This window comes from Petaurus breviceps, unplaced genomic scaffold, assembly GCF_028583685.1.
Source record: "Petaurus breviceps papuanus isolate PSGF00001 unplaced genomic scaffold, PetGlider_PUasm1.0 185, whole genome shotgun sequence".
NCBI lineage: Eukaryota > Metazoa > Chordata > Mammalia > Diprotodontia > Petauridae > Petaurus > Petaurus breviceps.
The window spans coordinates 41104637-41128778 of NW_027185797.1; the positions used below are offsets into that span (position 1 = coordinate 41104637).

At 41.0% G+C, this 24142-nt stretch overlaps 2 protein-coding genes across 5 annotated transcripts in view; both read left to right on the forward strand.

Moving 5' to 3' along the window:
- The window catches only part of LOC138161415 (zinc finger protein ZFP2-like), a 21912-nt gene extending 21876 nt beyond the window's left edge, over window positions 1–36 (forward strand). The window contains exon 4 of the mRNA XM_069088237.1: window positions 1–36. This exon is cut by the window's left edge and continues 1015 nt beyond it. Within this exon, the coding sequence (XP_068944338.1) occupies window positions 1–36 (36 nt within the window).
- LOC138161962 (zinc finger protein 665-like) overlaps window positions 1–24142 on the forward strand; it is a 244912-nt gene that overhangs the window by 159694 nt on the left and 61076 nt on the right. For 2 of the 4 annotated variants that reach the window (XM_069089073.1, XM_069089075.1), the window contains one exon: window positions 23989–24058. The exons of the other annotated variants lie outside the window; for them this stretch is intronic. The gene's annotated coding sequence lies outside the window, so the exon portion shown is untranslated. The remainder of the gene's footprint in view (window positions 1–23988; window positions 24059–24142) is intronic. 4 annotated transcript variants of the gene reach the window in all.

Genomic DNA, 24142 nt, shown 5'->3' on the forward strand with positions numbered 1-24142 from the left:
ACCTTCGTTTCCTCAGCTATGAAAGGAGGAGGTTAGACAAGATGACTTTGAAGGTCCCCTCTTGACCCTCCCGATGGGACAGATAAAGGGATAATTCATCCCACAGTCCCTTTTGGCATGCCCAGCCCTGGTGCTGCAGAAGGACAGGAGACTGACCAGACATCTAGTCTGACTTCCTCATCTTACAAATGGTAGAAAATCGAAGTAAAGAGACTTTGCCCAAGGCAGGTCAGCTTCCAGCCCTGACTTCTTATTAATGCATGACAAAGATCATGGAAGTAAACCTTGGAGGGAACTTAGAGGCCACATTCTGTGGGAAACAGCATTTTATCCATCAGCTTAGTGCTCCTCCCTCATTTTACAGAAGGGCAAACTGAGGACCAGGGGAGTAAATTGAATTGCCAAATGTCACACAGATAAAGTTAAGCATATGAGGCAGGGGTCTTTTCCCTCTGGAGTTCTGGAATGAACTTCTAATTCCCAGAATTGATAACTATTGGAGCTTCCCCTGAGCAATAGTTAAATGCCCCAGAATCTCTGGGAGTTGGTTGTGGACCAACTTCTCTGAAGTTAGCCAAGAGCTAGGAATCATTGTGATCTGCTTCCAAATTGTGCCTCTGACACTCATTTCTCATCTCTAAAGTGGACTCTCATTCCTTTTGTATCATTTTACAGTAATGTTGCCAGATCCAATGAGGTACTTAATTTTGCTTGTCATTTCTAATGAAGCACTGACCTACTGTCTCCAGCAGGAGTGGGAGTGAGGGTGATGTTGGCATCTTTGCCCACATCCTCTCCCTTTTCAGGAAAGGAACAGTTTACCCTGGGTTCATTCTGTTTCTCCCAGAGCCTATGTAGTGTGACCACAAATCTGGCACGGGTTTCTGGAAGGGACTGGATTATTTCACCGGCTTCATTCCTCCTCAAATCATCCTTTTATTCTGTACCCATACACACATGGATTGTTTCCTCATTGCCAAACTTCAAAAGGGAAAAAGATCTTGGTGAGGTTTTGTTCTAGGTTTGGTTCAATGTTAGGCTCCTCTTGTCTTGCTCTCTTCTTGGTGATTCCAATAGACTGTTGCTAGATTCAGTCCCGGACAGCTAGTGGAAAGCTCTTTAGGTTCAGAAGGACTGAAGTGCAGGCTTCTCTTTGGGCTGGGATTCTTTCCCTGGTTATTTGATTTCAGAGTGTATTCAGGGGCAGCTAAGTAGCCTGGTGGATTGGGCCTGGAGTCAGGAAGACCTATGTTCTAACACACGCACACACACACACACACACATACTTATTACCTGTATGACCTTGGGGAAGTCATTTAATATCTCTTTGCTTCAGTTTCCTCATCTGTTAGATGGTAATAATAACAGCACCTATCTCTTGGCCCATAGCAGGTACTATATAATTCCTATTCTTCATCATTATCAATCAGCCTGTGTTGGAGGCTGGGACTGAGACCCTGCTCATCTACTGGGATCAGAACCACACAGCCTTTTTTTGCTTCTGAAGTTGTTACTAACTCAGTATATAACCTAAGGTCAATGACCAATACTCACTTTGGCCCTGTACCCATAATTGCAGGACGTCAATCCCCCCTGTGTCTGTGACCTGGAATGCCTAGTAAGAGCTGCCAGTGGGCTATTGTTCCTTCCTATTATGCTCATTAGACCCTCCCTGTGCTGGATCTGGAATCTCTGCTTGCCCTGGTTCACTACCTGTCCTTGTTCTGAAATGCAGTGAGCTACTGTCCAGACCATTCCCAGTGTCCACAGACAGTCTCTATCTTCCTTTCTTGAGGTGGGATGAAAAAATGACACTGTGGAAATTCCTAAGAGATGGGCAGACCTACTGGGGCTTAGGGGATAGTGTGGTGATCTAGTATAATGAATGGTCTGCAATCAGGAAGACCTGGGCTCAAATCCCATCTCAAAACACTTAATAGATTGTGTGACCATGGGCACATCAGTAATTCTTTCATCTTAGTTTCTTCATCTGTAAAAGAGGGGTAATGATATTTGTAAAACATCCCACAAAAGTCTGTTGTGAGTATCAATGATGATCCTGTCTGGAAAGAGCACAGTGAATATTAATAAGTTCTCTAAATATCATTTACTATGAACTTAAATGAAGGGAAGGTAGGTTGGAAAAGGCCATCAAGGGAAACAGTCCTCAAGGATAGAGGAACAAACATCTCAAAGACCATTCTCAAAGGAGGATAGGCAGAGGGTCTGTCCCTGTATGATATGAAGTCCCAGCCCCTTCCGCATGAGGTTGGAGTCATGGTTCAGATTGCTCTTGGTTCCAAAAATTTCAAGACAATTCCACAAGCAGGGGTTAAATACCTGCCCCCCCCCTCCCCGGGGGGTGGAGGGGGGGTTGGTGCGCAGGATTCTGAGCTCTGGAGATCAACTGAGTCAGGCCTCTGCTTTGGCTAGCTTCTAGCCTTGCCCTGGTTGAACTTCAGTGTAGATGAATTAAATAATATAAAGAAAGTTGTCTTAAGAAATGACGAGGACAGTAGTTTCAGGAAAAAAAAAAACCCTAGGAAGTCTTCTATCAACTGATGAAAAGTGAAGTGAGAAGAACCAGAAGACTGTCTACGCAGATATTGTGATGATCAATTGCGAAAGACTTAGCAAATCCAATCAAGATCCAAGAGAATTCCAAAGTACTCAAGATGAAAAATGCTGTCTATATACAGAGAAAAAAAGCTGATGCAGTCTGAAAGCAGATCCAAGTATGCTATTTTTCACTTTATGTTTTGTTTTTTTTTCTTTTTCAGTCTATGTCTTCTTTCACAATATGACTAATATGGAAATGTTTTGCATGATCTGACATGTATAATCTATATTAAATTGCTTACTGTCTCAAGAAGAGGGCTTGGGAGGAAGAGAATTTAAAACTAATTTTTTTAAGTGAATGGTAAAAATTGTCCTTGCATGTAATTGGGAAAAAATAAAATATTATTTTAAAAATAATATAAAGAAAGCTGTCATAAGAAATTATAAGCACAGTAGTTTTAGAAAAGCCTGGGAAGTTTTATATGAACTGATGCAAAGTGAAGTGAACAGAACCAGGGGAATATTGTACACAGTAACTTCAACATTGTACGATGATCAACTATAAATGACTTAGCTATTCTCAGTAATACAGTGATCCAAGACAAATCCAAAGAACTAATGATGAAAAATGCTATCTACTTCATGAGAGAGAATTAATGAACTCTGAGTATAGATTGAAGCAGACTTTTCACGTTCTGTATTTTTCTTGTGTTTTTCTTTGTGTGTGTTTCCTTTTGGAATATGACTAATATGGAAATATATTTTGCATGATTTCACTTGTATAATTGATATATTGCTTGACTTCTCAAGAAATGAGAAATAGGAGAGGGAGAATTTGGAACTCAAAATTAAAAGAAATAAATGTTAAACATTTTAAAATGTAATTGGGAAATATTTAGTAAAATAAATAAAATATATTAAAGGGGGGAAAAGTATGTTGTCTGTGTTAGATATTAACCATCAGTGTCTATACTCTTGGGGATTCTCCATGGGATTATCAACTGTCTCAACATCAGGTCTTTATGTCTTCTGACTAAGAGGCCCAGGAATGTCTAGTTGACAGGCTCCAACTGCCTCTGAATTTATAACCAGTTTGTTCATAACCCAAATTTCTCTGAGACCTTCAAGTTCTCAGGTTCTTTCTTTAGAACTCCCACCCCCCAGCAATAGGTCACAGCTTCTCAGAGACTGAGCCCACAGATGGAGGGTCTCACCCTCAGAAATTGAGAGTTTCTTTGTCTAATTCCAAAATGTAGTGGGGGTGGAGGGGAGGTTAAAGACCTCGAGCTTTAGGGATCTCTCATTTCTCCCTATCTGCCCTCACACTCCCTTCCAACTTTTTGTCATTAGCCCTAGAAGTGGCATTTTCCAGGGAGGACTATTGAAAGAGAAAGCAGTAAGATGCTGATTTCACCCCCTCAGGACAAGCCCAGTAGAAGATGGGAGATCTGAGGTTGAAGTGGGGGGCGGGGGTTGTTGCTCTTTTCTGCACATAAGCTTCTCCACATCCCAGGTGGGAGATTAGGCTGGCAGCAGGAGGTAGCAGATGCCTTATGCTGGGTGGAAGTGGTTGCCTTGTGTCTCTGTTTCTAGGGTTGTCCATCTAGCTTGACTTTCTACTGTTTCCTTCTGTACTAAAAGAATCCTTTAATTTCTCTGGCAGTGTTTCTATCTCAACTTCGTTCTCTTCCTTTTTATACACTGGGGGGAGGGGGAGCCTCTTTTCTACTGCCCTATTTCTTTCGGAACTTCCTACTGTAGTAAAAGAATCCTTCAGTTTCTGGATCTAAAAAGAATGTTCCAATTTCAACGGTTTCTTTTTTTGTTCTTTCTTGCAGATGATATTTATTTATTCTTAGTTTTCAACATTTATTTCCACAGGATTTTGAGTTCCAAATTTTCTCCCCATCTCTCCCCTACCCCCACCCCAAGATGGCAAACATACTGGTTACCCTTTATCCCAGTCTGCCCTCTCTTCTATCCTCCCTACCCCCCCCCCCACCTTATCCCCTTACCCCTAACTTTCTTGTAGGGCAAGATGGATTTCTATATCCATATCTATATCCCATCCTGTATATCTTATTTCCCAGTTGCATGTAAAAACAACTTTTTAACATTTGTTTTTAAAACTTTGAGTTCCAGATTCTCTCCCTTCTTTCCTCCTCACCCACCCCCATTGAGAAAACAAGCAATTCAATATAGGTTATTGTTGGGGTCCCGGTCCCAACTCCAGCCTTATCTTACCTTATACCCAGTCTTCGGATGTCTCCGGCTTCTTGTCTCCAAGAAGAACTTACCCCCACAGAACACCCAGGGACACGGAAAGTATGATGTGAAGCTGTTTATTCCATTACATCTTAACAGCACCACAAGCAAGCACAGGAACAGGCACAGGAACTAACTCACTTCCAGGCGGAACTGGAACTAAGCAGGAACTAAGTGAACTCCTCACTTCCTCTCTCTCCCCAATTTATAAGCCTTGCGGGGCCAATCATGTTCTTTCCTGAGTACATTGTAAGAGACCAAGGAGCAACATCCTTCCCCGAAGTCCTCTACGCACTGCCACGCAGAGTATCACTCTCGCGTCACTGCACCCGAAACTCCCTTGTCCCTGGTTGGTTAACCCCCAGGCAAAGCTGTCCCAACAACGTCCCTCAGAAAGCCATGTGCACCCCCTCCGGCTGCCCCCTTGTCACCTGTCATGTGGGAGCCAATCGTGCACTCTCCTGAGTGCAGGGCAAAGGAGTATGTGTTAAGAGGAGTCCGTGCCACATCGGCCTTTCCCAACCCAGCAGAGTTGGCCCCCACGACCCTGCACTCAATGCCATGTCAGCCTTTATGGCCCAGCAGAGTCGGCCTCCATATCTCCAAGCCCCTGCCCCTCAGAGATCATGTGCACTCCCTCTGACATCTTGTGACTGCCGCAGTGTCTCTCACACTCGCGGCTGTAACAGGTTATATGTGTGTAGTTATGCAAAACATTTCCATAGTAGTAATATTGTGAAAGACTAACTATATTTCCCTCCATCCTATCCTGTCCCCCCATTTATTCTATTTTCTCCTTTAACCTTGTCCCTTTTCAAAAGTGTTGGCTTCTGACTACCCCCTCCCCCAATCTTTCCTCCCTTCTCTCTCCCCCCCCCTTCTTATCCCCTTCCCCCCTACATTCCTGTAGGGTAAAATACCCAATTGAGTGTGTATATTATTCCCTCCTTATGCCAAATCCAACGAGAGTAAGGTTGACTCATTCCCTTTCACCTCCCTGCTCTTCTCCTCCACTGTAACAGCTTTCTCTTGCCTCTTTTATGTGAGATAGTTTACCCTATTCTGTCTCTCCCTTTCTCCTTCTCCCAGTATAGTCCTCTCTCACCTCTTAATTTTATTTTTTAGATATCATCCCTTCATATTCAACTCACCCTGTGCTCTCTGTCTGTGTATACACATGCACACATATATCCATATACACACTATATATACATACATACATACACACACACATATATATATATATAATATTCCCTTCAACTATCCTAATACTGAGAAAAGTTTCATGAGTTACAAATATCATCTTTCCATGTAGGAATATAAGCAGTTCGACTTTAATAAGTTCCTTATGATTTCTCTTTCCTGTTCACCTTTTCATGCTTCTCTTGATTCTTGTATTTGAAAGTCAAATTTTCTGTTCAACTCTGGTCTTTTCATCAAGAATGCTAGAAAATCCTCTATTTCATTGAATGACCATATTTTCCCCTGTAGCATTATACTCAGTTTTGCTGGGTAGGTGATTCTTGGTTTTAATCCTAGCTCCTTTGACCTCCAGAATATCATATAACATGTCCTTCAATCCATTGATGTAGAAGCTGCTAGATCTTGTGTTATCCTGATTATGTTTCCACAGTATTTGAATTATTTCTTCCTGACTGCTTATAATATTTTCTCCTTGACCTGGTAACACTGGAATTTGGCTATAATCTTCCTAGGAGTTTTCTTTTTGGGATCTTTTTCAAGAGGTGATCGATGGATTCGTTCCATTTCTATTTTACCCTCTGATTCTAGAATATCAGGGCAGTTTTCCCCATTAATTTCTTAAAAGATGATGTATAAGTTCTTTTTTTTGATCATGGCTTTTAGGTAGTCCAATAATTTTTTAAATTATCTCTCCTGGATCTATTTTCCAGGTCAATTGTTTTTCCAGTGAGATATTTTACATTGTCTTCTATTTTTTCATTCTTTTGGATCGGAAAAGAAATCATAAGGAACTAACAAAGTTGAACTATTAACATTCCTACATGGAAAAACAATAATTGTAACTTATGAAACTTTTCTCAGTAGGTGAAGGGAATAGAAATATATATATATATATATATGTATATATGTATATGTCCATATATGAGGGTATATGGGCATATGAATACAGATGTAAATGTGTGTATATATGTTTACAGGTATACATAGATAGAGGGCACAGGACCAATTTAACAGGAAGGGATGATAATAAAGAGATGAGAGAGGAATATAATGAGAGGAGATGGAGAGAGACAGAATGGGGTAAACTATCTCATATAGAAGAGGCAAGGGAACATGGTTACAAAGGATGGGAAGAATAGGAAGGCAAAAGGGAATGCATCAACCTTATTCCCATTGAATTTGGCTTGAGGAGGGAATGAAATACACACTAGGTAGGGTATCTCAATCTCACCCTCCAGGAGAATAGGGAGAAGGGAATGAGAGGGGGGATGATGGAAGAGGGCAGGCTGGAGGGGAGGGAAGTTGGAAGCACCCATTTTTTAAAAGGGACGGGATCAAAGTAGAGAATAGAACAAGTGGGAGGTGGGATAGGAGGGAGGGAAATATAGTCAGTCTTTTACAATGTATCTACTGTGTTACTGTTTTGCATTAGCCACACATGTGCAACCTATACTGAACTGCTTATCTTCCCAGTAAGGGTGGGTGACAAAGGAGGAAGGGAATGAATCTGGAATTCAAAGTTTTAAAATCAAATACATACATATATATATATATATGTATATATATATATATATATGTAATTAATACTATTTTACATGTAATTGGGAAATAAGATATACAGGCACTGGGGCATAGAGATCCACTGGAAAAGTCAAAAGGGTAATGGGAGAAAATATGGGAGAGAGCAGATTGGAGGAGGGGATATCCTATGGGACTGATATTTTGGGGCGGTGGGTATGGGAAAAACGGGGAGAAAATTTGTAACTCAAAATCTGGCAGAAATGAATGATGTAAATCAGAAGTTAATAAATCATTTGAAAAAAAAGTAAAAGTAACAAAGTAAAAGAAAAACAAACAAAAATAGATCTAATGAAAAGGGATGAGGAAGAAAATTATATCTTGCTAAAAGGTACCTGTAAAACCAAGCACAAGCATCAATCCTGAGGACCGCTGTTGTGAATAACTTTGAGTTCTGATCACATAGTACAGTGAACTCTATTTATTCAGCAATAAACTAAAGCAAAACATTCACAGAAATGAAAGTACAGCATTCACAATGATATGACAACTTTTTACTAAAGTGACCACATAGAATCAGATATAGAAATCCATTTTACCCAGTAGGGAAATTGGAGGAAAATGAAAATGGAGGAATAAGAAAAAGGGCAGGAAAAGGGAAGGATTAGTCAGAAGCAAAACAAATTCTCAAAGAGGGAGTAGGAAACAAAGAGAAGGAGAAGTAGAAGAGAATAGGTCACAGGAAAATACATAGTTAGCAAGCAACTGTGAATATGAATGGGGTGAATTTACCCATAAAGTGGAAGAGAATAGCACAGTTGATTAGAAAGCAGATCCAACAATGTTATTTATAAGAAACACACTTAAAACAGAAAGATGCACAGAGTTAAAATAATGGGCTGGAGTATAATCTATTATGCTTTACCTGAATTTTATTTTTTGTTTTGTTTTTTGAAATTTTAATTTATTTATTTACTTTTAGTTTACAACATTCAGTTCCTCATTCCCTTGAGTTTCAAATTTTCTCTCCCTCCTTCTCCTTTCCCCACCCCCCATAGCAGCATGCAATCCAATATAGGATCTACAAATATCTTCACATTAAACATTAGTCAAGTTTTAAAGAAGGATTATAACCAGTGGAGTGAACAATGAGAAAGAAGAAATAAAACAAAAGAACAGAAAAAGAGAGAAAGCAAGTAGTTTGCTTCAATCTGCATTCAGACTCCATAATTCTTTCTCTCGATGTGGATATCCCTTTCCATCATGAGGCTTTTGGAGTTTTTTTTATAACTTTACATTGCTGAGAAGAGTCCAGTATATCAAAGTTAGTTGTCACACATATGATGTGTTTGTAATTGTGTGCAATGTTCTCTTGGTTCTGCTCCCCTCACTCAGCATCAGTTTATGTGTCTCTCCAGGTTATTATGAAGTCCATCTGCTACTCATTTCTTATAGTACAATAGTATTCCATTACATTCATATACCACAACTTGTTTAGCCATTCCCCGATTAATGGGCACCCCCTTAATTTCCAATTCTTTGCCGCCACAAAAAGTGCTGCTATAAATATTTTTGTACATACGGGTCCTTTTCCCACTTCTATGATCTCTTTGGGATAAATCCCTTTTGTAGATGGAGAAAATGAGGACTAAAAAGATGGTAGGATTTACTCCATGTAACCTAGTGAGATAAGCTTCTGAATGGTACCCAGACCTCCTGGTGCCCAGCCATATACACAGATACATACATAAACACACATATACCTGAAAACCCCAACATACCTGCCTTCTCTTTTCCCTGGGCTCTGGGTAAAGGTTTGATGAATGGGAGCTATGGTGAGTAATCGTATTAGTAATTGAGCTGTGAAGGCTGAGAGCCAGGGTTTTCCCTTACTGTTCCAGGGACTGGTGGATTATCATAATAGGAGGCAGGGCAGGAACAGGACAGGACGTCAGAGATTCCAGATCCCCTCCTGGATTTTCTCTGGAAGGAGGAAGAAGAGAAATGAAACTCCTACCTTGGGCTAACAGATTTTTCAGCTTCTTCTGTCAACTCTGCTTCCAGAGATAGGAAGAAACAGGCATCCTAACAATGGTCAGAATGTGGAAAAAGTGAAGGAATCAACATTCTTACTTTCTCTTTCCTGCCTGAACCTCATTTGCCTTCATCCCCCAGTATCCTAACCAAAGACTAAGAGATTGCTTGATGATCTAGCCAGTGTAGAGTGAACACCTCTGTCCATGGTGGTGGCAAAAGGAATGAGAGCTTCCTGGTCCCATAGCTGTGCTTGGAGGCACTTAGGAAACCCATAGAATCTAAGGAAATAATTGGCAGTCATAACACTACTGTTATCCTGACTGGGCTCTTCTGGAAACCAGCTCATTCATCAGTGTCCTTTTTATTCATGGAACACAGCACTGAACACAATACCCAGATTGGATCTGGCAAGGGCAGAGGACATGGGCTTGGTCTCCTTCCAGTTCCTGGAAGCTGTGCCTCTCTCTGGGCAGGCTCACATGGTAATAGCTTTTTTGGCTGTTATTTTACCCTGTTCACTCATGCTAAGCTTGCAAACCCAGGTATTTTGAGAAACACCTACTGTCTTTGATCCCATCAAATTTTCCCCAGTTTTCTAGCATGTGCTGATTCATTTGGGTCCTGACTTTGTCATCCATATTTGCTATCCTCCCAGCTGCAAGTTCATTGAGCATGCCATTTAAGCTTTTTTTTTTCTAGGTCATTGAGAGAAAAGTCAAGACAGGACTGACAGGAAAAGAAAAGAATAGTGGGTCAGGGAAGCATATTTTAAGGTACAGAAGGGAACAGAAAAAAGCCCAGAAAAAAATTTAGTCATAGAAATTGAGGCATTTAAAAAATGTACAGAAGTAAACAAAATAAAGGCCAGATAAAAACACAGTCATAGATATTGAAGCATTCTTTTAGGTACAGAAGGGAACACAAGATAATCCAGAAAGAAACACAACCATAGAAATGGAAGCATTATTTTGGGGAGGGACACAAACAGAAGAATGTCCAGATTAAAAGACAGCCATAGAAATGGAAACATTCATTTTAGATACAGGAAGAGAAGAGAAAGAAGTTCAAATAGAAACACTGTTATAGAAATGGAAGCATTATTTTAGGTAAAAAAAAAAGAACAAAAAAATGTCAGGATTGAAGGGCAGCCTTAGAAACTAAGACATTTCTTTAGGTACAAAAGAGAATAGAAATAATTTGTCCGGAACAGAAACAGAGTCATAGATGTGAGGTATATTTTTTTAGGAACAGAATGGAAAAGCAAGTCCAGATAGAAACTTAACCATAGAAATTGATTTTTTTTTCATACAGAAGGAAGTCCAGATAGAAACACAATACTAGTGTTGAGATTATTTTTTTTTTGGTACCTAAAGGAAAACGAGAAAGTCTAGATAGGAACAATCTGTATGAATTCAGACATTAAAAAAAAAAAACCAAACTAACCAAAAACCAAAAAAAAAAAAAACCCCAACAAAACCAAACAAGCCCAAATCATAGCTATGTATATTGAAGGAATTGTTCAATATAGAAGGAATCTGAAGAATTTCAAGATAGAAAACATAGCATTTAGGTACAAAAAGCAAAAGGAATTCCAGATTGAAACACAGCCAAAGAAATTGAAGATTTTTTTTTTTTGTATACTGAAGGGAACAGAAGATAGTACAAAGAGGGAAACAGAGTCATAAAAACTGAAGCCTATTTTAGGTACAGAAAGGAATAGAATGAAATCCACACAACCATGCTAAGTGGGTCTTCTATACATTTGGGTTATCTCATATCAACAGGGCCCTCACTGAAGCAAGGCTAGCCTTCCAAGTTACCCTAACTGGTTTTTCTTTAAAACAGCAATAACAAATGTTTTTAAAGGCAAAAAATAAAAAAAAAAACAGAATAACTGACTAATGTATTGAAAATTTTTGAAAATATGAGCAATGTTCAATCCTTGTGGCTATTCGACCTCCACAAAAGGGTGGAGTGGGGATGTCCTCTTGTGTATCTTCTTTCAAGTCTTATTTGTTCTTTGTAATTTTCTATCATTCACTTGTGATTTCGAGTGGATGGGCAGGTATTCTTTTCTCTTTAGATTATCGTAGACACTGTGTATGCACATTTAACTTTCGGCAGATTGCCAGAGTTACAACTTGCTTTCCAAAATGCTTACACCAATGTCTAACTCTACCAACAATGCAGCAATATGTCTATTTTCCCACAATCCCTCCAATATTAATTATTCTAACTAATCAGTTATTCTAATAATCTAATAAAAGATGACCAAATTCCAATTTTTAGGGTTTGAAATGAAATCTTAAGGCTATTTTGACTTGCATTTTTCTTATTTTTAATAAATTGAAACTTTTTTATGTGGTTATTGAGTTTACAATTTTTCCCCCAGAATTGCTTGTTCCTTTGACCACTCATCTATTTGATAAATAAACAGCTTTTCTTCACAGATAGAAAAATAGAGCTATATTTGTGTATATATCTAAATCTATATTATGCATATAGATATGTATGTATGTGTTAATTACTTCTATATCTTAGATACTAAACTCTTGTAAGAAAAATGTAACAAAGTTGTTTCCCTTCCTATTTTGTCTCCTTTCTTATCCTAGGTGCATTGATTATGTTTGTACAGAAGTTCTTTGGTTTTGTATATCAGACTCATCTATTTTGTCATTGTCTCCATCCCTTGTTTGGTTAAAATATATATTTTGCCCATGGGATGGGAGAGGGTTATGAGCTGCTTTCTCTCTCTGTGTCTCTCTCCCTCTCTCCCTCTCTGTCTGTCTCTCCCTCTCCCTCTCTGTCTCTCTATCTCTCTGTCTCTGTCTCTGTCTCTCTCTCTCTCTCTCTCTCTCTCTCCCTCTCTGTCTCTCTGTCTCCCTGTCTGTCTCTGTCTCTGTCTCTCTCTCTCTCTGTCTCTGTCTCTCTCTCTCTCTCTGTCTCCCCTTTCTCTCTAATACATTTTTAATATTAAGGTCATGTGTCTATTTACAATGTATTGTGGAATATGGTAAAAGGTGCTGGTCTAAGCCTAATTTCTTTCAGACAAAAGCTTTCCAGTTTTTCTATCAGTTTTTTTTAATCAAATAAGAGTTCTTCTGTAAGTAACATATATTTTCCTATTTATCAGGCACTGGGTTATTGAGTCCCATTGTTTCTGGTTGTCCCTTGTTTCTTCTTTTCTATTAATCTACTTCTCTTTTTGTTAAGGATTACCAGGTGAGGGTGGCTAGGAGGCTCAGTGAATAGAGCACCGGCCCTGGAGTCAGGAGGACCAGGATTCAGATTTGGCCTCAGACACTTAACACAAAAACTAGCCATGTGACCTTGGGCAAGTCGCTTAACCCAAATTGCCCCCCAAAAAGAAAAAAAAAAAGGATTACCAGGTGGTTTTGATGACTGCTGCCTTTATAATACAGTTTAGGTCTGAAGTGCTCCTTTCCCTTAGCCCCTAATTTTTTTCATCATTTTCCTGAATATTCTAGACATTTTATTTTTCCGAATGAATTTTGCTGTCTTATCAAGTTTTGTAAAGTATCCCTTTGATAATTTGATTAATACAGCATTAAACATCTAAATTAGCTATGATACCATTGCCATTTTTATTATGTTGGCACATCCTAGCCATGAATATTGACTTCCACCAGTTAAATTGGTTTTTTTTTTTATTTCTTTCAGGAGTATTTTGTATTTGAAAGTATCCCAGTTTTTATCTGCTTTGGTAGATTGAGCCCCAAATACTTTATGAATTTTGTAATTATTTGGAATTGGATTTACCTCTCTATAGTTATTTCTTGGATTTTATTATTATTATGTTAAACAGCAATTAATATTGAGAGTTTATTTTGTATACTGCAACTTTGCTGAACCTAATACTTTGATTGGTATCTTTGCTGATGTCCTAGGATTTTCCAAGAAAACAATATATTACCAGCAAATTAGGATAGTTTTATCTCTTTGCCCCCTATCTTTGTACTTTTAACTTCAATTTCTTGCAATACTGCCCTCATCTTCCATATATATGAATTCCAAAATTTATGTTTCACATCAAAATATTTTATCATTCTATTTTCAACTATTACTGATGCACCCTCCTCTCCTCTTCTTCATCTTCACAAAGCCCTCCTGTCACTTCCCTTCTCAGTCCCTTAATTATCCATTGTACTTACACTGTCTACATGTTCTTGTCTTCCCATTTTCAACTCTCTGGTGAATCAATTCAACTCCACACAATCCTCTACTCTTGAGTCCCTTGCCCCCATTTTTATAATTCCAATGAGTGCTAGCTAAACCCCAGGACAGAATTACTTTGGTATCCTGGTTCTTTTGCAGAGCTAGGTGGCACCATAGTGCATAGGAGCACCAGACCTGGAGTCAGGAAGACCTGAGTTCAAATCCAGCCTCAGACCTGGATTGTGTGACCTTGGGCCAGTCAGTTAACCCTGTTTGCCTCAGTTTCTTCATCTGAAAAATAAGCTAGAGAAGGAAATGGCTGAAACCACTCTGGTATCTTTGCCAAGAAAACCCCAAATGGGATCACAAAGAGTCAGGCATGACTGAACACAACAGAATAATAAAAACCTGGTTCTTTCCATGCTACTAAACTATTGCTGAAAAGAACTAAAAAAGCCACGAGCTCTGCTGACTGGGTGTTATGCATATTTATTCTAAGTCTCTTCAGCTGTTCCTTCAGTCAATCAGTTAATCAAGACACATTTAAATACCACCTGCTATCACCCAGAATTGTGCTAAGTACTGGGAAAATGAAGAAATTTAAAAACAAACTAAAACAAAACATACACAGTCTCTGCTGTCAAAGATCTCAGTGTCTAATGGGATTTTAAAAAAAAACCATACCAAGAGCTAGGTACAAACAAGACATATACATGATAAATTGAGGATTATCAATAGAGTTCAGTTTAACTGTGTCCAACCCTTTGTGATCTGATTCGGGGTTTTCTTGACAAAAATCTTGGAGTGGTTTCAGCCATTTCCTCCTCCAGTTCATTTTAGAGATGAGGAAACTCGGGCAAACTGAGGGAAGTGACTTACCCAGGGTCACACAACTAGTAAGTGTCTGAGGCCAGCTTTGACAAAGATGAGACTTCCTGACTCCAGGCTTGGCACTCTACCCACTGTACCATCTAGCTGCCCCATACTCAACAGAGGGGAGACACTAATATTAAGGAAGATCAGAAAAGATTTCCTGCAGAAGATGGGATTTTAGCTGAGACTTGAGAAGTCTGGGAGAGCAGGAGTTAGAGATGAGGAGGGAGAGAATTTCAGACTGGAAGGATAGTTGGTAAAAATGCGGAAGAGAATGTAGGCTGATGTCACAGAATCACAGAGTATATGAGACAGTCTGGTGTAAAAAGGATTGAAAGGTGTCTGTGTGTGTGTGTGTGTGTGTGTGAGATTGTGTAGGGCTTTGTCAAATAGAGGACTTTACATTTAGTTCTTGAGCTGATAGGGAGTCACTAGGGTTTATTGAAGAGAAGAGTAACATTGTCAGGTATTTGCATTGGGCAGGTCAACTTGACAGCTGAGTGGAAAATGGATTGAGTTAGGCAGAGCCTTGAGTCAGGCAGACCAAGCAGGTTATTACAGTCATTCTGGCATTAGGTGATTGAGGCTTGCACCAGGGTGTTGGCAGTGTCAAATGAGAGATGTTAAGAAGGTAGATTCCGCAGGTCTTGGCCATTGTGTGGATTTGGGGATGGAGTGGGAAAAAGAGAGGAATCTATGGTGACACTAAGGTCTAGGTGTCTGGTTGATTGCAACCATGATGGTGCCCTGGACAGTAACAGAAAAGTAGGAAGAGGGAAAGTTTTTTTTTTTTTGGGGGGGGGGGCAGTATCCAAAGTGGATTTTAGGGAGAACATTACCCACTTTGTTTTGCTGTATATTTATTAGATTTTTCTTTTTCTGCCTGATGCCTCTGTGACAGGTACTGGAGGTCTCCTTCTGTACCTCCCTTCCCCCAATCACTTTACTATCATTACTATCACTAATAGGTCTCTGATAACTTTAGGAACTCACCCCCTTCATTGATCTTATCTAAGGTGGCAAGCAGCTGGAGCTTAATGGACATTTATTTAAGGAGCTTTGGTTTCCTGGGCTCAGAGTGAAAGGCAATACTAAAGGACTCATTCTTTCACTCTTTTCTTTGTAACAATTCAAGCACCCTCTTTGTTCTTTTAATAAATACTTTCCCCTGCCTAACTTGCCTTACCAGATCTTCACCAAAGTGACTTGGTAGTTTTGTATTTTATGTGGGTCCTGCATCACAGGAGGAGAAAGTATGTGTATACAATTAAAATGTAATGTATATTATATTTAATATACATTTATGAAGAGGGACAGAGCCAATGTGTCTGGGCTGGCATCATCACCTGATTTGTTCCTTTTGCTGCTTGCCCCAAAACTCTGTGTGTGTGTGTGTGTGTGTGTGTGTGTGTGTGTGCGCGCACGTGCGTGTGCATGTGTATGTGTATTTTTCTCAACTGCTCATCAGCTGATTGATTGTAAATAAGCTTCTCTTCTAGCCTTGCCTTCTGATTTATTGACGTCTAGTCAAACGGACCTAGGTGGGAATAATTACTTTCAAGCAGGTTATTAGGGTTTCTAGGTGGTGCAGTGCAGAGAGCACTGGGCCTGAAGTCAGGAAGACCCTGGGCAAGGCATTTAACCTTTGTAAAAAGGAGATTATTATAGCACCCACCTCCCAGAGTTGTGTGGATTTGGGGGAGACCATGGCTGACTCCACTTTGTGCTACATCTGTGTTATTCTATTTCTTTTTCTGAGTGATACTGCATGTTCAGAATGTCTCCTTCTGTACCTCCCTTCCCCCAATCACTTTATACTTACAAAGGAAAACTCTTAGGACTTCCAGTAGTGCCTAGAAGTAGGGAATTTCTCTTCATTCCATCCAACTAGGAGTTTAGCAAATGTTAATTAACTGACTGATAAAGAAGATGCAGTTTTCTTTTGTTTGGTGTAAATAGCTGCGAAAGGCTTTCGGACACTTTAAGCTTCCTCTTTCTTTCCCCAAAGATGTTACTTTTCCTTTCTGCCTGTTCTACTGGATCTTAACAAAAACTGCTTTGTAAGTCTGCCTTCCTGCCCAATTTGATCTTTCTTAAACTCCCTGGGTCACGTGGCTCAAGAGGGGATACAATATATGTGTTACCTGTGGAATCGTGGGGTACAAATGTCCATCACCCGCTAATGTGGTCTATCACCCTCTAAAGCGGATAAAGGAACTTCAGTGGGTCTGAAGCCTGTTTATGACCTCTGCCAGCTTATTCCTGCAGTGGCTAGCCAGGATAGGAAAGTTCTTGCAGCTGGATCAAGTGAGATCATTGTAAAGTGCTTGCATGGTGCCTGTATATATATCATATACATATACATAAATTCATACAAAATACATATAAATATAATATTGAATATATATTCTATATACAAATTCAATATAAACTCATAAATTCAATAAAATAATATAAATATATTATAAATTATATATCATATCAATATATATAAATGTTACCTGTTGTTATTATAATCCTCATAAAGGCAATGAGTGCCTTCCTTCAGAGTTCAAACCTCATTTTACACCAGGGGTTTCAGACATGAATATAATTAAAACGAAAAAGCCTTTCTCCAGAACTCGAGACATTTTAAATCCGAACATTTCTATTGAAGGGAAGTCTTATAGATGCACTGATTGAGAGAAAGAGTTAACTCACTTGATTCAAGCAGAGTTGATGAATTCTGAAGAGAACATTTAGAGAAATAAAGAAGTTAGAAGAAGAGGTGGTTTTAGAAAGGGGAAAAGCACGCATTTCGTTGGATTTGAGATGCTTGTGAGCTATCCAGTTCCATATGTCCCATTGGTAGGTGCTGACGGGACCAAAGGCAAGAACAAAGACTGGATATACAGAGCTAACAGTTATCAGCTAGGAGGTAATAAGCGATCTCAGTGCAGCTGACCAGGTCCAGAAAGAAAGGGATTTGGACAGAGCTCAGCAGGCTAGACCTGGGGGTAGGAGTTTAAGGGCTTATTTTTGTAGGGTTGTTTTGGGGGGAAGGAGTGAGAAAAGGTAAACTTCTGTGTGTGTCCCTTTGACTTTAGTTCATTAATATATCCAAATAATCTCAGAGTTGTTGATAAAACTTTAAAGTTAACATGTATATCATTTCAGAGTTATCAGCACTGTTTGGCATTCTGCTGGTCTTACTGGACAGGTCTGAAATTTGTCTGAGCTTTACATATCAAAGGAGCCAAAGACCCCCAGAGTAGGGCCTAGATGGCTTCTGATGATTCAGCACTTACTACTAGGATGTGAATTTTGGTTGCTATATGGCCTAGTCTGTAAATTCTCCTCATTTGATCTTTGAGTTGGTTCCCCTAAGACTTCCAGGTTCTCCTTTGCATTCTTACTTCCTGCTCTTGCCCCTTTATACTGGCTACTTATAAATTTACTATAGTGACTAGAGGAGGGGGTGGTCAGGAGGACGGGAACAAGATACAATTTTAACACCCAACCCTAAGGCTCTGTGGTAATCTGGATTTCAGATGGATTTCAGATCATTTGGTTCTTCATAGATTTACGTCTGGGAAATTACCTATTCCAACCCAATTCTTTTTCACAGAAGAATACTGAACCCAGGGTTGGTGTGATGATTTGTCCTGTCACACAGATAGCAAGACACATGCATCTTCTTCGTGTCTTTGGGGATCAGTATGTCATTTGGAGGAGCTTTATAGCTTACTTCCCAATATAAGGCAGGACCCTTCTCATGCAGAAGTTCAGTCCTATTCCATTCACCTGAGATGTCTGGACTCTGATCCAGGGCCTGCCCAGGGGAAGTATGGGCTGGGATGAATCCTGCCATTGTCTCAATCTGAAGACGTAGTGGACCATTTGTCTTCCAGACTCTGCTTGAAGACCACTGAGGAGGAGGGAAAGAGTAGGTTCAAGGACAATTAAAGGGCTTTTAAAGAATTTTTTTAAAGATTAAATATATTTCCAGAGCTCTAGGGAGTGACCCTGAAGAGTTACCCTCAAGAAGGACCAGAAGAAGGTTGTTGACAGATAAGGAAAGGTAATTAAGGAAAAGTAAGTTAAACAATTAAAGGGTAAAGCAGACTGAGGTAGGAGTGCAAATTGATGAGACCTAGGAGTTTGGGAAAGAGATGAGTGTGGCTGTGGAACTGCTGTGATAAGAGATGGACACTGAATGGAGTTGTCAAGATATTAAGAGGCTACAGATGTTGCAGCCAGGTATGTAGCCAGGGTTACAGTATAGACCTCTCTCTGCAGTTTTTTTAAAAGGACAAAAATCTCACCCATTATAAAGAGTAGCTTGCACTGAATATGCTAGGTTTATGTTTCTTCTACCGTCAAGTGACTGATATTTATGTTTCAAATGTAGTCTTGACAGGAGGAGAAGGGGAAAGAAACATCCCTCCATGGTCCAGTTTCTTGGGAACAACAGAATGATCAAATTGTGGATTCTTATTTATCATTTATTATATTTTTCAGAAAATGTTATTAATTATCATGCTGTTTAAATCTGGCTAGAGATTGCTTGAACTCAGAATGTTGCCCTGATCTCAGTAATTCTCCAAGAATGCTGGAGATGCATCAAAGGATTTTGGGGCTCCCCCAGGTCCTAGATCCACCCAAAGCATTCTTGTTTTGGGTCTCCACACCCAAATCTTGTTTCTGTTCCACCCAAAGCTTGTGTTTTGGGTTCCCCCAAACAGATTGACTTACCCACTGATATACATCTTAAACTGCTCTGCTCTTGTAGACTACCTATTGTCTGCATGACTGCAATCAGACAAATGTCCTTGCACCCTTGTCTAAATCCTATATGATGGAAATTTTCCAGAACCTGGACAAGAGGGAGCTAGTTGTGCCTGCCTTCTGCTTTGCTTTCTTTTCCAAAGTGTCTAAAAAATTTCTTTCTAAAACTATTTCAGATTTTGGGGTTTGTTCTTGAAAACCACAAAATTAAGCCGAAATCATGGGATTTAATGGAAACCTTCCTTCCAAGTGTAGAGAAGAGGACTTTAAACACAGCAGGAAAGTCACGCTGCCTGCTGAATGGACATGGAGTCTGTGCCTGTTGAATGGACATGATAACTGTACCTGTGCACATAGAGGAGATCAAAACAACCCATCTCCTCCCCATCCCCAGGCTCAGGGATGGAGCAAGTTCTCCTTACAGAAAGTTCAGAGGCAGCAATCTAATTAAACCCTTGGGGGCCATTAAAAGTTTGGAAGTTTCCCAGGTCCCCATTGGCTAACTTGGTCACAAGAGAAATTTTGGTACAGGAGCTCACGGGGGAGGTTGGGGATGGTAGAGGGAAGACACAGGATGTCCCCTCTGGTCCTCTGGGTGAGGATGGGGTGACAGGAACCCTAAATGTAGCCCTGGGTTAGAGGTATCCTGCCCTGGAGTCCACAGCCCTTCACCAAGGAAATAGTAAGTCCTCCCTCTTCTCTGGGTCTCTGTCCGTCCACTCCTGTCCTCCTAGAGCACATTGCTTTCTCTTTCTCTCTCTCTCTCTCTCTCTCTCTGTGTGTTTCTCTCTCTGTCTCTGTCTCTCTCTCTTTCCCTTTTGCTCTGGTTTCCATATCCTTTTCCAAATCTGACACCAGGAAAAAGGCTCTGAGCCCTTGTGGCAAAGGAGCCCCAATGAAAGTCACCCATGTTTAATCTGAACCATCTGCTCCTGTCAATGGTGGCCACATGGAGGATCATCAGTCCACTGTGGCCTCCACTGGAGGAACCGGGCTTGAAAGGCAAGAGTGATAACTGAGGTTAGACACTGGAGGCTTGGCTGCTCAGCCTTCTTATCAATCAGAGTCCAATTCGTTCATTTTTCAGATGAGGAAACTGAGGGCAAAACAGGGGAAAGCACTTCCCCAAGGTCACATAGAGGACTTATCAGAGCTGGGGTTTAAGCTCCTCAGCAGGCCACCTTACTGAGTCAGAACAGCTCGGAGGGGAGACATCTGGAATGGAGGAAAGGATCTATGAGGACAACATGGATGTGCCTAGCCACTGTGGTAGACAAGAGTGCTGGGCCTGCAGTCAGGGACACCTGAGCTCAAATGTGGACTCAGATACTCACTGGCTGTATGACCTTGGGCATGTCACCTAACCCCAGCCTGACTCTATTTTCTCATCTGTAAAAGGAGGAAAATAATAGCACCTGCTCCCTGGGGTTGTAAGGATCAGATGAGATATTTGTAAAGCACTAGACACAGTAGGCACTTAATAAATGCTTTCTTCTTTTCTTTTCTTTCTTTTGTTCTCTCTCTCCATCTCTCTCTCTCTCTTCCCCTCTCCTATCGCTTCCTATTCTGTTCTGGATTCCATGAGGTCAAGAGAGATCCCTGTCTGCTTATTCTCTAAGATCGGTAGAAGGTCTCTTGGGCCCTGGAGCCTGTGCACAGTAGCTACAGATTCTAGAGGCCCAAATATGAAAGTGAACTCAGAGGTAACTTGATCACCTCCTTCCATGGGTCTCTCCATAACCTGCATATAGACTTTCCAAGATGGAAGGAACCTTAGAGGTTAATTGGTCAAAATAATTAGTTGGTTAATTGTTTTTATTTAGATATTAATTATTTATATTATATATAATGATATATTATTAGTTATTAGAGTTCATTGGTCTCCCATTGCACAGCTCTTAGAACCCTCTTTTGACCTGTTTCTTGTAAGGGAGGAAGCCATGGTTTCCTAGGCTCTAGCACTTATAAATCTTGCTTGATGGATTGATTGAATGGTCCATCAACTGCAATGAACTTGCTGACTAACTGGGGCATCCTTGGCTGTCTCTGTGTCTCAGGAACGTTATCTGGAAGATAAGGAGTTGGAATCATCCAATACATGTAAGTTGGAAGGGACTCATCAGGGATGCTCCAAGAGAGCCCCCATGAAAGGAAATCACTGCTCTGCTGGGGGATCCCAGGGAGAATGTTCTTTCCTATATAAAGTATTGCTGGAGAGTCTTGGCATTTGGGATGGGGCAGAGAGTCCTGGCATGGACATTTACCTTCTGGGTGATCCCGGGTGAACCACTTACTGCTCTAAGGCTCAGTTTTCTCACCTGTAAAATGGGGTTCAGGACATTGCCTCTAGAAGCCCCCTCAGGTTTGCTGTGGTTTGCAGGCACTCTCTGCCTGGCAGCCACCATTGTCATTTCTAGTGCTCTTTCTACCAGGCTCCAGGGGAAGGGCTTCAAGGTGGCACTTTGGTATTGGAGTCATAAGACTGTGGTCTAAGGTTCCAGTTCAAGACTGATGTGCTCTGAGACCTGGGGTTGCCTCCCAGGCCCCCATCTCTATCCAGAGATGATCCAGAGGCTTGGATGTGCAAAGTGAAGGTTGTGGTCACGGTGTGATCTTCCTTCTCTGGGCTGTTTACTGGGCTCTAAGGCCTCTTCTAGGTATCATTAGTGATTATGTGATTAAGTCAGGCCCAGCCCATCAGGGCAGCTATGGGAATCGTTCTTGGCTTGATGTGAGGGAGGATGAGGTCAGAGAAGGTAGACGCCTCCATTGTCCAGCCCTCACTGGGTGAGGACCTCGGAAACTCAGAACTGGTACTGGAAGGGATGAAAAGGACATCTAGTACCACCCATGTCTGACCAAGGGTTCCCCCAGGCTGTCCTTAACAAGTGATCATCCTTTGTACACTAGAGTGGATGACCTTACCTGTCATGGAGAGGCAGGGAGCTTGGGTTGGGATGCCAACAGTACTTCTCACTGGCTGGTGACTTTAGGACCATCTCTTCCTCTTTCTGAGCCTCAGTTTCTATATCTGTAAAACAAGGGGGTGGGCATACATGACTTCTGTGGTACTTTCCATCTCTAGATCTGTGGTCCTGGGACTCTGTCTGTGATGATCTCACTACTTTCTAAGCAAACCGATCAAAATCTGCTTCTCTGTAACTTCCCCCAACTCCATCACTGTCGATGAGAGAGACAAGTCTACTCCTTCCATAGGACAAAGTTTTGGATCATTGAAGAGTGTGACTGACTCCCCTTCCCCTACTTTATCAGAGTCTTTTCCTCTCTTCTTTTCCTCTCTAGATCTCAAGGGTTGATGAGGGTTGGAAGAGATGATGCTTATCCCTAGTCGGTTTTTACCAGGGCCGAAGGTGCTGGGGTGGGGGCCTGTACTGTAATTGCCAAGGAAAGGCAACTTCCCAAGGTTCAGAATACCAGCATAGGCGCTCTCCATTTTATTCAGTGACCAACCAAGAACAGAGAAGGTCAAAACATGACATCATTCAAAATACAGCATTTACTAAATGTGATTAAATAATCTCCAAGGACTACCCCACCCCAGGACCTTCCAATCATTCAATCAATTACAAAGTCCCTGGTCTAAATACTTCTCCACCCCTAGGCTGTACCTTTATTTGTCAATCACAGAGCACAAAAAGGTCAAAAGTTCCCCACCCCTGGATCACAATTGAATCTACCCCAGAGTTACATCAAGTTTAAGCACAGCACTTAATACCCAAATGGAGGTCTTTTCTTCATCTTGACACGAGGCAAGTTCTCAGCAATCTTAGTTCCTGGGGAGACAAGGCTTAGCAAGGCCCCAAGATACATTGCCAGTCCCTCCATTAATTCATCCTCTGTCTGTAGAACAGTCCTAGAACCCCTGAAAACATTAGCAAAACCCTCTCCTAGGATTTCTGTAAACATACAACAAGAAAATCCTTCTTCAGGGCTTCTGAACCAACAGAAAGGTTCCCAGACCCCTGCAACAACAGCACTGTCCTTCACCAGTGGACAGTATTCACTCTCTGTCTGCAGGACAGTCTCAGGGCTTCTTAACCAAAAGCCGGGTTCCAGGACTTCTTCAACAACAGGACTGTCTTTCACCAGTGGACAAATCTGGCAAAACAACATCAAAACAGACAGACAAAGTACCAGCAAAACAGCCGTGTCTCCTCAGTCCTTGGCAGCTCAGGGGGCAGGTCTCAAAAGTCCAGGGCGATTCAAAGCGGCCACCAGCAATTCTCTTAGTCTCTCTCCCTGCCTCCACGTGGGTGCTGCTTCAAAAAAAGGTCTTCCGCCTCTCTCTAGTCTCTCCAAATCTACGTCACCAGCTCCTCCCAGTTCAGGACTTTGTTTTCACATCAACAAGTCCATCCCACAGGTGGGATTAACAAGCTCTGGGTTTTAACACAATCAATTTGAAAACCAAGCCCAATACAGGGGAATCTCCACATTCCATTACTATCACAGGGCCTTATGAGGAGACTATGTGTGGCCTGCAAGAGATCTCTTCAAGGACTTAAGTCAGGGTACTTTGGGGAGAGGTGAGGAACATTTAGAGACTAAGTATAGCCCTTCTCATTTTAGATAAAAGGAAGGGCCACTGGGCAAGGCTGGAACAGACCAAAGACTCTTCCCACCCCCACTCTTACTTGAAGTAAGTATGGCTTTGGAGTCAGAAGATCTGGGGAGAGTTTTGAACTGGTGTTCATCTCAGAGGGAAAGCATTAAGATTACCGAG